The following is a 10,614-nucleotide window of genomic DNA, read 5'->3' as shown; positions in this document are numbered from 1 at the left end:
TTTTTTTTTTTTTTTTTTTTTTTTTTTTTTTTTTTTTTTTTTTTTTTTTTTTTTTTTTTTTTTTTTTGAGGGGGCAAAGGATTCGCACTTATTAAGGTCAAAATTAAAATATATTCAGATTCATGCACCATAGGCAAGATAATCATTATAGGCATATTATTCAAATGATTAAGTTGTTAATTAATTAATTCACCAGAAAAAAGGAAAGTTAGTGGTGGGAGTGAGCTGATCTCCATTTTTGTGGAAAACTATGAATTAATATAATAAACCCATTAATGATTTAATTATGATAATTTTGAATAAGATATAAAAACTCGGGGAGGAATTTAAATTACTATTTTCCTCGATCTCCCATTATGTTTTGTCTCCACTTATTTTATATCCAATTACGTAATCAAAGCTATTCCACACCAATTTAATCTACGATATGAGTTCAAAGCTAACATCATATATATGTACGATCAAAATCTATGTCACTTAACGGTTATTATTACTTTATAAATTATCCGTTTAAAGTTAAACGGGGAAGAGACAAAGAGACAAGGGATGTGTTAATGGTTTAGATGCATGAACAAAAACATTAAAGGGTGGTGTAGTAATGTTTTTGACTTGTGTCTTTTCAACGTAGGCCTGTGTGTCTTTTGGGTTTGTGCTAGCCCTATTTTTTATTTTATATAAATTATTATTATTTAACAAAGATAAATATTGACCAATGATTAATTAATTAAAAAAAAAAGAAAAAAAAAGTAGTTAGATATGCTTAGAGGCATTAGCCATTGAATAAATAGTAATGGGAAAGCAGAGAGAAAGTAACAGCAAACACCACCATTTCAAAGTTTGCAACTTTCTTCACATTTTTAAAAAGTTTTGATTTGTGAAGGCGAAAGGGTAATCATGATTAAGCGTTGTTTCAAAGAAAAAGAGGCAAAAACGACAGTGTTGATCCCATTTTAGTAAAAACTAGGTTTTTTAAAACTTTACTTTTAATATGCATTTAGTAGTAAAATTACACATCCATTTGCATATAAACGTGGATCTAACCAGTGTTTCAATACGTGGAACCCATGGGTCTCCCTTGCTGACTCGATTCTATTCACGCCATGTCATCGAACCAATCATGCAATAATGACAGTAATAGGTGGCCAAAGTGCATGAATGAGCCACTTCCCTTAATTCCTATATATACTCATTGTCGCTCCCTCTCCCCTTCCAATCCAAACCATAAGTTTAGGCCAATTCGTTCAAATATGCCTTCTTCTTCTTCTTCTTCTTCTTCTTCTTCTTCTTCCATTTCCATCGTCTCAAAATGCACTGTTTTTCCTTATCAACCTTCCTCCTTGAACTCTGTTAAGCTTAAGCTCTCTGTTTCTGATCTTCCGATGCTCTCTTGCCACTATATTCAAAAGGGTGTTCTTTTATCTTCCCCTCCTTACTCCCTTTCTGATTTCGTCTCCTTTCTCAACCTCTCTCTCTCCGCCACTCTCTCCCATTTCCCTCCTCTCGCCGGCCGTTTCTCCACCGATGCCGACGGCTATGTTTACATCCTCTGCAATGATGCCGGGGTTGAATTTATCGAGGCTAAGGCTAAACATCTCACCCTCCATGCCCTTCTTTCCCCTCTTGATCTTCCGGTTTACTTCAAGGATTTTTTTTACTTTGATCGGACTATTAGCTACTCCGGCCACTCCAACCCCTTACTCGCTGTTCAGGTAATAAAGTTGACATTTCTGCGATCACAGCATCTCATGGTTTGATGACTAATTCTGTAAATTTAATCTTATTAGGTGACAGAGTTGGCGGATGGTGTGTTTGTTGGGTGTACTGTCAATCACGCCGTCACCGACGGGACTTCGTTCTGGCACTTCTTCAACACATTTGCTGAAATTTGCAAAGGGACTAAAAAGATCTCGAATTCGCCGGATTTTAGTAGAAACACTGTTTTCAACTCGCCGGTGGCGCTGAAGTTTCCCGAAGGTGGGCCGGTAGTGACGTTTAACGGCGACGAGCCATTGAGAGAGAGGATTTTCCACTTCACTCGAGATTCCATTCTGAAGCTGAAGCTGAGGGCCAACATCAACAACCAGGTCACCGGAAGGAAACCGGTCAACGGGTTTTACGACGCCGGCAAGATTTTGAGGAAACAGGGGAATGACAGTTGGAAAACGGTAGACGGGAACAACGGGACTAATAACGAGGGGAACATAACGTCCGTTTTGGAGAATTTGATTAAAATGAATGTCCCGAGTCGGACGGCGGAGATTTCGTCTTTCCAATCGTTATGCGCGCATCTGTGGCGGTCAGTGACACGTGCGAGAAAATTAGACGAGTCCAAAACGACGACGTTTCGCATGGCGGTTAACTGCCGCCACCGACTGAATCCACGGATGGATCCGTACTATTTCGGAAACGCGATACAGAGTATTCCGACGGTGGCGCCGGTCGGAGAGCTTCTGTCGAACGATCTTCGGTGGTGCGCCGATCTGCTGCATAAAAACGTGGTGACGCACGACGACGCCACCGTCCGCCGGGGAATCGCAGATTGGGAGAGCCAACCACGGCTGTTCCCGCTGGGGAACTCTGACGGCGCATCAATCACCATGGGCAGCTCGCCAAGATTTCCAATGTACGACAACGATTTCGGGTGGGGCCGTCCGATCGCCGTCAGGAGCGGCAAAGCCAACAAATTCGACGGTAAGATCTCCGCCTTCCCCGGCCGAGAAGGAAACGGCAACGTCGATCTCGAAATCGTCCTCTCGCCAGAAACAATGGCTGGTCTGGAGCGGGACCCAGATTTTATGCAGTACGTCTCAACACCGGTATGATTGGTCCACCCAAGCGCGGCGCCCGCACAGTAAAAATCTCTTTCAACGAATTAATTACTTTTTATGGTAAAAGTAAAAAGAAAAAAAGAATAGCCATATATATATTTAGAATCGTCTCTCGAAAGGTAAAAAAGTAAAACTGAGTGGAGGCGTGGAATTTGATGAAGTCATGAAGACAAAGAAAACGGCGACGTTTTGGCTGTGGTTTTTTTATAAAACGCCTATCATGTTTAGGATAAGCTATATATACCTTTCCCCCGCCGTCGAGAAAAAAGAATTGAAGATGGTTTTTAGTGTTGTGCTATGATTAATGGGATGATGTGGATTCTTAGTCTTATTAAGGGAGCAATAACCAAAATCAAATTTCATCATTCAAAATCAATGTCTATTATTACCAAACCCCATGTTCTTCATGTTCTTCATGTTCTTACTTGGTGGCCAAAACGCCTGTTTCCATCAATGTTTATTTAGAATGAGAAGAGAACAGATGAAAAGGAATCCACAGTCTTCATGATGTGAGCAACAAAGTTGACCATTTCTTTTCTGGTTTAATGAATATATACACAATGAATCTTATAGTATATGCCAAACAATCACACGGATGTTTCCTTCTGCTACTGAAACCAAGCTGCCACAGAAATATGAAGAACAGGTGTAGCATTTCACTGATAACTCACTTCTGGGGATGGAAAAATCCGTTTAAACACCCATTGAAATGGTCTTAGAAACTGTGCTCTTTTCTTGCGCCAGAACCATATGGCTGCGTTGTATTGTTCGTTGCGGATTGTTCGAGTTGCAGCTTTCCAGTCGTATTTCTCCATCTCCGCTCGAGCTGCTTTCCCCATTGTTTCCCTCAGTTCGCGATTCTCCAACAGAGGCTTCAGCTTGCTTAAGCAGTCATCGATGTCTCCCGGGGTGTAAAGGTGCCCAATTTTGCCGTCTAGTTCAGGAGGGATTATATCGGGAACTCCACCGGCACGAGCTCCGATCACAGGGATCCCAGAGGACATAGCTTCCAATACGACAAGTCCTAACGTCTCCGATTCAGAAGGCATTACAAAAACGTCACCACTAGCATAAGCCTGAGATAGCTCTTCCCCTGATAACATCCCTGTAAATACTGCAGGCGTCCCACTGAACATCTTTTCTAGCTCCTCCCTGTCATGAAGGAAAACACATCAAACAATTACAAAAACAAAGTATCACTCAATCCTGTTCGTGATAATGCATAGAAGAGTTCCCTATAGCATTTGGTTTTTCGTAATGATTTAGTTCTTGATATGCTAATTTAGATAATAAGCTCATTACGGTTGTCAAATCCTAGAACAGATACCTGTACGGTCCATCTCCAACGATCGCGATTCTTGCTTCGGGGAGTCTATCCATGATCCTATCATATTGATGGAACAAATGTAAGAACAGCTACATATTTTATGAGGATCATACATAATCAAAGGTGGAAGGAAGAATAAGAAGCTGATGCACAATTTAGGCTCCATTGGATAGCTATTTCGTTTAGATAACATATCATAACAAAGAAACCTACCAGTAGAAGTAGTTTATTTTTCAAAAATCAAATGGTTATCAAACAAGATGATAGTCGTAAGTTATCCTAGACCATGGTGCAGAAGGTTAAGGAAGCTAACCATATTTCATACCTTTTGAGGAAATCCAAGCTCTTCTCAACTCCAATTCTTCCAACGTGAACAATCAGTGGTTTATCAGGCTCTCCGCCACTGTTGGACAAAGCCAATCATGTTAAAGGAGATGATCTTTTGAGTTGCATTATTTAAGAAATAAATGTGAGGGAATCTTACCTAAGCTTCCATCTCATTACATGCGAGCGGAAGCGAGGATGAAAGCTTACAGAATCTACACCCTTATTCCAAAGTCGAATCTTATTAGCTGCAAAAAAGAGAAATCGAGTAAACCACTAGCAGATCTTGTTCTCTTTGAGTTTTCCCTTTCACTAGTAAACCACCCCCTTCAAAGCTAGTGTCTTCCATAGCACACCACCTGATGTCTGGCTCTGATACCGTAACAACCCAAGCCCACCGCTAGAAAATATTGTCCTCTTTGGACTTCCCCATTCGGGTTTCTCCTCAAGGTTTTTGAAACACTTCTGCTAGGGAGAGGTTTTCACACTGTTATAAAGAATGTTTTCTTCCCCTCTCCAACCCATGTGGGATCTCACAATTCACCCCCTTCGAGACCTAGCATCTTCGCTGACACTCGTTCCCCTCGCCCACAATAAATACCACTTATATAACTTGCTCGTGAATATATGCTCTAAGGTAAATAAAACACAAAAATGGGTCAAACTAAATCTACCACTTTCTTAGACTACATTATAATCAAGAGAAATCTACAATTAGTACGTGCGCTATTTCAAATCACCTGCTGTCACTTTTTCAGCTTCAAGATCCTTGCCAATGGCAGCAGATGGAACCAAAGTAAGATCAGCCGCTCCATGGAGGAATTCTAAAAAGAAAGACTGAATTCTAAATAGTGATCCTTAATATTCAAATTCATATGATGGAACAGAATAAATCTTCCTTTTTATTAGTTCAACAACATAATAGAATAAATAGTCACGTACTTATAATGAGCCACATGGGTTTGACCAACCAACTAAATGTATATCTTGGAATGTATCTGCACATCAGAAAAGACAGATATATGGTAATCTAAACCTGGATACAATAAACAACAAGATCGACTCGTACGCAACTGTTCTCGGCTCAACGAACCTCGTAACTTGTTAATGATAATAGATTGCAATACGTCCAATGGTAAAAAGTCCCAGAAAAGAACTTACACAGGTACATGAGTATGGTATGACATAACTAGCGGTACACTTAATAGTTTTGCAATAATCAGAGCTCCAAACACCTAAAAACGAATCGAGTTGGACAACGGTCAATCAGCTTGCTCAATTTGATGACCAAATTCAAGAACAAAATATAATGAGATGATTTTTTTGACTTGCCATTATCCCTGGTGATGATGCGTGTATGATGTCGGGTTTAAACCGAGAAACTTCTGAAATTATTCTTGGACTAAGTGCTAGAGAAAGAGGCACCTTCTGATACAAAGGGCATGGAAAGCTGCCAATAGTTAAAGATAAGTTGAGCAAACAAGAGAGGATGATAGGTTACTGAATGTTATTATCATCTGACATGAACTCCCAAACTTACCTTCGTGATCCAATTATTTTTGCACCATAAAACTCCTCAGGTACACCTTCATGAGTTGTCACAACCATCACCTAAGTAAGTTGCATAAAAAAGTCAACTTCTCTATTGCTAGAAAGAAATTAATAGAACACACTCAAGCTTGTTGCAATAAAGAGTTTAAGATGGATTAAAACGGCTATCAAATGCTAAGACAGGAACACGAAAGAGATCAAATTAAACCTCGTCGCCCATTTCGCGTAGATAGCGAATGAAGTTCTGGAAGCGATTTTTGTATCCCGACACGTATCTGTAAAACCAACAATGGAAGGTAACTATCAGTGATTCAACATTTATGAGTATAGTTCACAAACCACAATATGTTAGGCCTTGACACTAGAAAATTCAAAAGTTTTAACCCAATACACATGAGGAACGGGGAGTAAATGCAAAATTTGACAGAATATCAGTGCAAGAACAACTAATGAGACATGTTTAAGGTTTTGGTGCCATCAAAAACTGCGATGGATAGAGAAACAGTGATTTAAGCATAGATCAATGCAGCTAATTGTTGTAGTAAAACTACAAAGTGGCTTTCCTTATCAAAAGCGGAATCAATGAAGTTAGAAATAAACCCTTCAAGAAGAGGCTAAACCCTCATTTGACATCAAGCATATAGCAGCTCCTAGATGCTATATAGCCGTGCAAGACAGAAAAGAGCAGCTGAAGTAAAATCATAAGATCCGATTCCCAGTAATATATATTAGAGAGTACCAAATGGAAAGCAGTAAAATAAAGACAAGGCCAAGAGAATAGGCAACACTAGAAATTACAAGTTGTTTGAGCATAGAAAGAAAGACTCACGCAAAGGGAGAAGGCTCCACAAAGAGAGCAATACGACGAGGTTTGGAAATGGTATCAGGGTCAAGCAAAGGAGGGCTATCTTCCTCTCCATCTTCACCTCTGACTTCAGCAATAGTCATTTTGTTAGCCTTAACACTAAGAATCCCACTTCCCCTTTTCCTCAATCGAACAATTTCACAAAACAAACTTCTGGGTTTTGAAGTTGAAGATCTGGAATGATGGAATCCCAAAGAAGAAGGGGGTTCGTAGAAGGAAGTGGTGGTTGCTGCGGCGGCGGAAGTGGAAAGAGGGGGAGGAAAATGAGAGAGATTTATAGAGAGAGAAGTAGTGGTCATTATGGAAAGGAGTTTGCCGGCATATAATATAGTAGGTGCAGTGTCTGAGTTGGGATTTGTGGGAATTGAAGAATTTTTAGCTGTCTGATGGGTTTGTAAAGTTGGGTAACAAAGCAAGCAATCGAAAATCAGGGTCCGCCAGAAAGCTCGTCCAGTGGTATTGAACAATATCAGGGAAGGAATTGAGGAGACTCCTTTTATGGATATTCCACTTCTGATTTTTGGGTTCGGTTCGCTTTGTGGAATCAACCAAAGGTTCTTTCAGCATATGCTTTTTCCGTCTCTGATTCTTAATAATTTCAAATTTGTATTCTTCACTTCATCCCCTTTTCCTCTAATTATGATTATCATGTGTTTATGTTCATATCATGATTACGATTAGGGGATAATACAGAATCTTCTTACATTCTAAACAAGGGGAGAAAACTCAACGCACAGATATAAATTGCTCATCCAAATGGTTTGAAATTTCTATTTTGCTTCTTAATTTACAAGTAGTATCTAAATTAAGGGTTAAGCTTCGGTTTAAGAGATCTGATTAAGATTGGGTGTGGGAAAAAAATCCCTCCTTTCCCCCTAATTCTAAATATTCTGTATTGAAAACAATTTCTAGGGTTCCTTTTTCTTAGATGAAAAATCAATTGTAAAATCCTTCAGAAGTGGATTTGAGTGGCTGATGGGAACAAGGAAATCAGCAAAATTTCAAAACCCCACCATTGTGCCATTGACATGTGGACCAATATGCTATTTATCCAACCTGTCAATGCCCAGTGGTTGGTGACCCTAAACTGATACAAGACGTCAATGCACCCACAAATATTTCAAACAAATTTTATGAGAAGAAGAATCTTTCACAAATTTTTAAATTTAAACCACGTGAAATAAATCTTTAAAATTTTAATTCTAGGTATTAAAAAAATCTATTTTTTTTTTTTTTTTTGTCTAATAATAAAAGTTGATTGCATATAAATTTTAAGTTTATATTTAAATTATAATGGATGAATTTTATAAATTTAAATTATATCAGTTCTCTATCGGACAAAATTGATAATTTTAAAAAACAATTATTAAACACGTGTGAAATAATTGACAAAAAAGAAAATATCTATAAAGCTTCATCTCATCATGATAGATCGAGCTTGTTATGGGCCTCTGGTGGTAATCCATGATAATTTGGGTCGGCCCAAGTCCAGTCAAATTATTTATGGGCCTGAACCGGTATCGGTATTGAATCCACAAAGCCCACATCAAAGAGTTTCAGCCCATTTTGACAGTTCAGGCGGTCTCTACTTTGGGCCCTACACACGGGTCCGAAAGCCCATGAAAAATCATTACGGCAAATATCAAATTATACCCATAAAAATTGAGTTAAAAAAGTATAGGGATATGATTGGTATTATTCCAAATAATCAAGATGGAGTACAGTAAATGTGACATGAGCAGCAACAATTTACTGAGCTCTTTGCCAAAAAAGTCCATTGCTTTCTGAAGGGGGAAATTCTGTTTCCTTGAAAATATTTGATGTGAACAGTAAAAAAAAAAAACATATTTTTAAAATTTCTTTTGAGAAAGTAAAAATAGATAAATAGTATCGCCAGAATATATCACTATTTTATTTATTAATGGTAGGGGTAGCTGAAAAAACACTTACTTTTGAAACTCGCATGATCTAAAACAGGAGCTTTTTAAAAGAATTGGTCAAATTTGTTGATTAATGATAATAATAATAATAAAAAAAATCAAATTGCTGTTGAATCATAACTGGTCATTGGTTAACTTTAAATTATAAAATAATTATAAGGACAATTAGACGTGAAACTATCATTTTCAGCATATACAGTTTTTCAAAGAAATTGAGTAAAAACAGACATTATGGCGATGTTGATGGATGAGTAAGACTCCTAATCTTGTATTAAAATTCCTTGATGTTTGAGAATATCGACTTGGGCATTTTTTCTAAACAAAAATTTACTGATCTCGTTCCTTTTGGGCTTCCTTTCAAGACTTTTAAAACGTGTTTGCTAGAGGGAAGTTTCTACATTGTTATAAGAATGTTTTGTTCCCTCTCCAACCGATGTGAGATCTTGAACAATGTCTGGCTCTGGCTCTGATATTGGGACGATGTACCAATGAGGATGCAAGTACCCAAAGAGGATAGATTGTGAAATACTACATCGGTTGGAGAGGAGAATAGTGTGCTAGCGATGACTATAGGCTCCCAAGAGGTGGATTGGGAGATCCCACATCGATTAGAAAGAAAAATAAAATACTCCTTATAAGAGTGTGAAAACGTCTCCCTAGATTTATTCAAGAAAAAAAAAATAAAGGGGGGAAATTGCAATAGATTATGTTTAAAAAAGGTGATTAAAAATGATGAAAATGGGTATGGATGAAAGAGTGGGAAATGATAAAATGAAAAGGAAAAAAAGGAAAAGGGGTCTTCTTTGTTGGTTTGGTGATCGTCAAAAGCAGAATAGTGAGCATATGTTGGCGTGCGTACTCATCAATGTAATGTAATGGTTTAGAAAAAGAAAGAAAGACAGAGAGAAGCAAAAGGTAGGATAGCAATGACGTACTCAGTATAATTAAAGGTGTTGAACAGATGAAGAGTCATGGGAGAGGGGGAGTCAACAGGCAGATGGAGAATTCAATTCAACTTTATTTCTCAGTCAAAAGGGCAAAAATCTGAGAGCATGCAGATTTTTCAACACAAATTCTTCTGCCAAAGGACAGTAAAAGAAGAAAAGAAAAACACAGCCTGTGACCTCAAGCAACACAGACGCAGACACAGACCCATTAGCATCATCATGCTGATGGATTTCTGTGATTCTACTGAAATTGGGAATCAAGATGGCCAACAAAAGAGAAACTCGTAGGCCCCATCCATTGTGCCTCAAAAGCAACGATGTTGCTGAAGAGTATCAAGTGGTTGTCTCTCTCCCTCTCCTTTTCTCCTCTCCCTCTTCTACCTCTTCTCATTCTCCTCCTTTTTATTCTCTGTTGGCTCCACTCCTCTCTTTTTCCGACCTAATCCACTTCCCCATTGCTTAATCTTACCCACAACTCCTCATCTACTACGCACACAAATAAAACCCACTCTTTCCTTTTAAGTTCAGCCCTTCAATTGCAAACCAAGACTTGTAGAGCTGTGAGTGAGCATGTTCTTCAAAGCTGTGAGTGAGCATGTTCTATCACTCATATTCAAATGAAATGCCCATTTGAGCGTAAACTAAACGCTTACTTTGAGCCTTACTGCCCACTGAATCAGTCTTACCACAGTGGAGAGTTTCTTAATTAAGCCCCATCCTTTCGTTTTCATTCTTCTTTCTCTTCCTTCAATTTGAATCAATAAATGCTCCTTATTCTCACAACCTAACTCGCTGAAGAAAGATACTTACTCCCCCCCCCCCCCCCCCCCCC

At 38.6% G+C, this 10,614-nt stretch overlaps 2 protein-coding genes across 2 annotated transcripts; one reads left to right on the top strand and one right to left on the bottom strand.

Annotated features, from left to right (window-relative positions):
- Nucleotides 1–1,093: 1,093 nt before the first annotated feature.
- Nucleotides 1,094–3,130, top strand: LOC111481929 (protein ENHANCED PSEUDOMONAS SUSCEPTIBILTY 1). Its single transcript, XM_023127546.1, has 2 exons — nt 1,094–1,709; nt 1,785–3,130. The coding sequence occupies exons 1-2, from the start codon at nt 1,101–1,103 to the stop codon at nt 2,820–2,822; spliced, it is 1,647 nt and encodes a 548-aa protein (XP_022983314.1). The 5' UTR covers nt 1,094–1,100; the 3' UTR covers nt 2,823–3,130.
- Nucleotides 3,131–3,332: 202 nt separating this feature from the next.
- On the bottom strand, nt 3,333–7,439 carry LOC111481930 (sulfoquinovosyl transferase SQD2). Its single transcript, XM_023127547.1, has 11 exons — nt 6,860–7,439; nt 6,239–6,305; nt 6,020–6,090; nt 5,812–5,929; nt 5,641–5,714; nt 5,422–5,477; nt 5,220–5,303; nt 4,640–4,727; nt 4,481–4,558; nt 4,156–4,212; nt 3,333–3,980 (listed from the first exon to the last, which is right to left on the bottom strand). Exons 1-11 carry the CDS (start codon nt 7,192–7,194, stop codon nt 3,485–3,487), a joined length of 1,524 nt encoding a protein of 507 aa, XP_022983315.1. The 5' UTR covers nt 7,195–7,439; the 3' UTR covers nt 3,333–3,484.
- Nucleotides 7,440–10,614: the final 3,175 nt, after the last annotated feature.

This window comes from Cucurbita maxima, unplaced genomic scaffold, assembly GCF_002738345.1.
Source record: "Cucurbita maxima cultivar Rimu unplaced genomic scaffold, Cmax_1.0 Cma_Scf00007, whole genome shotgun sequence".
NCBI lineage: Eukaryota > Viridiplantae > Streptophyta > Magnoliopsida > Cucurbitales > Cucurbitaceae > Cucurbita > Cucurbita maxima.
This window is presented reverse-complemented; position numbering and strand designations above follow the sequence as displayed.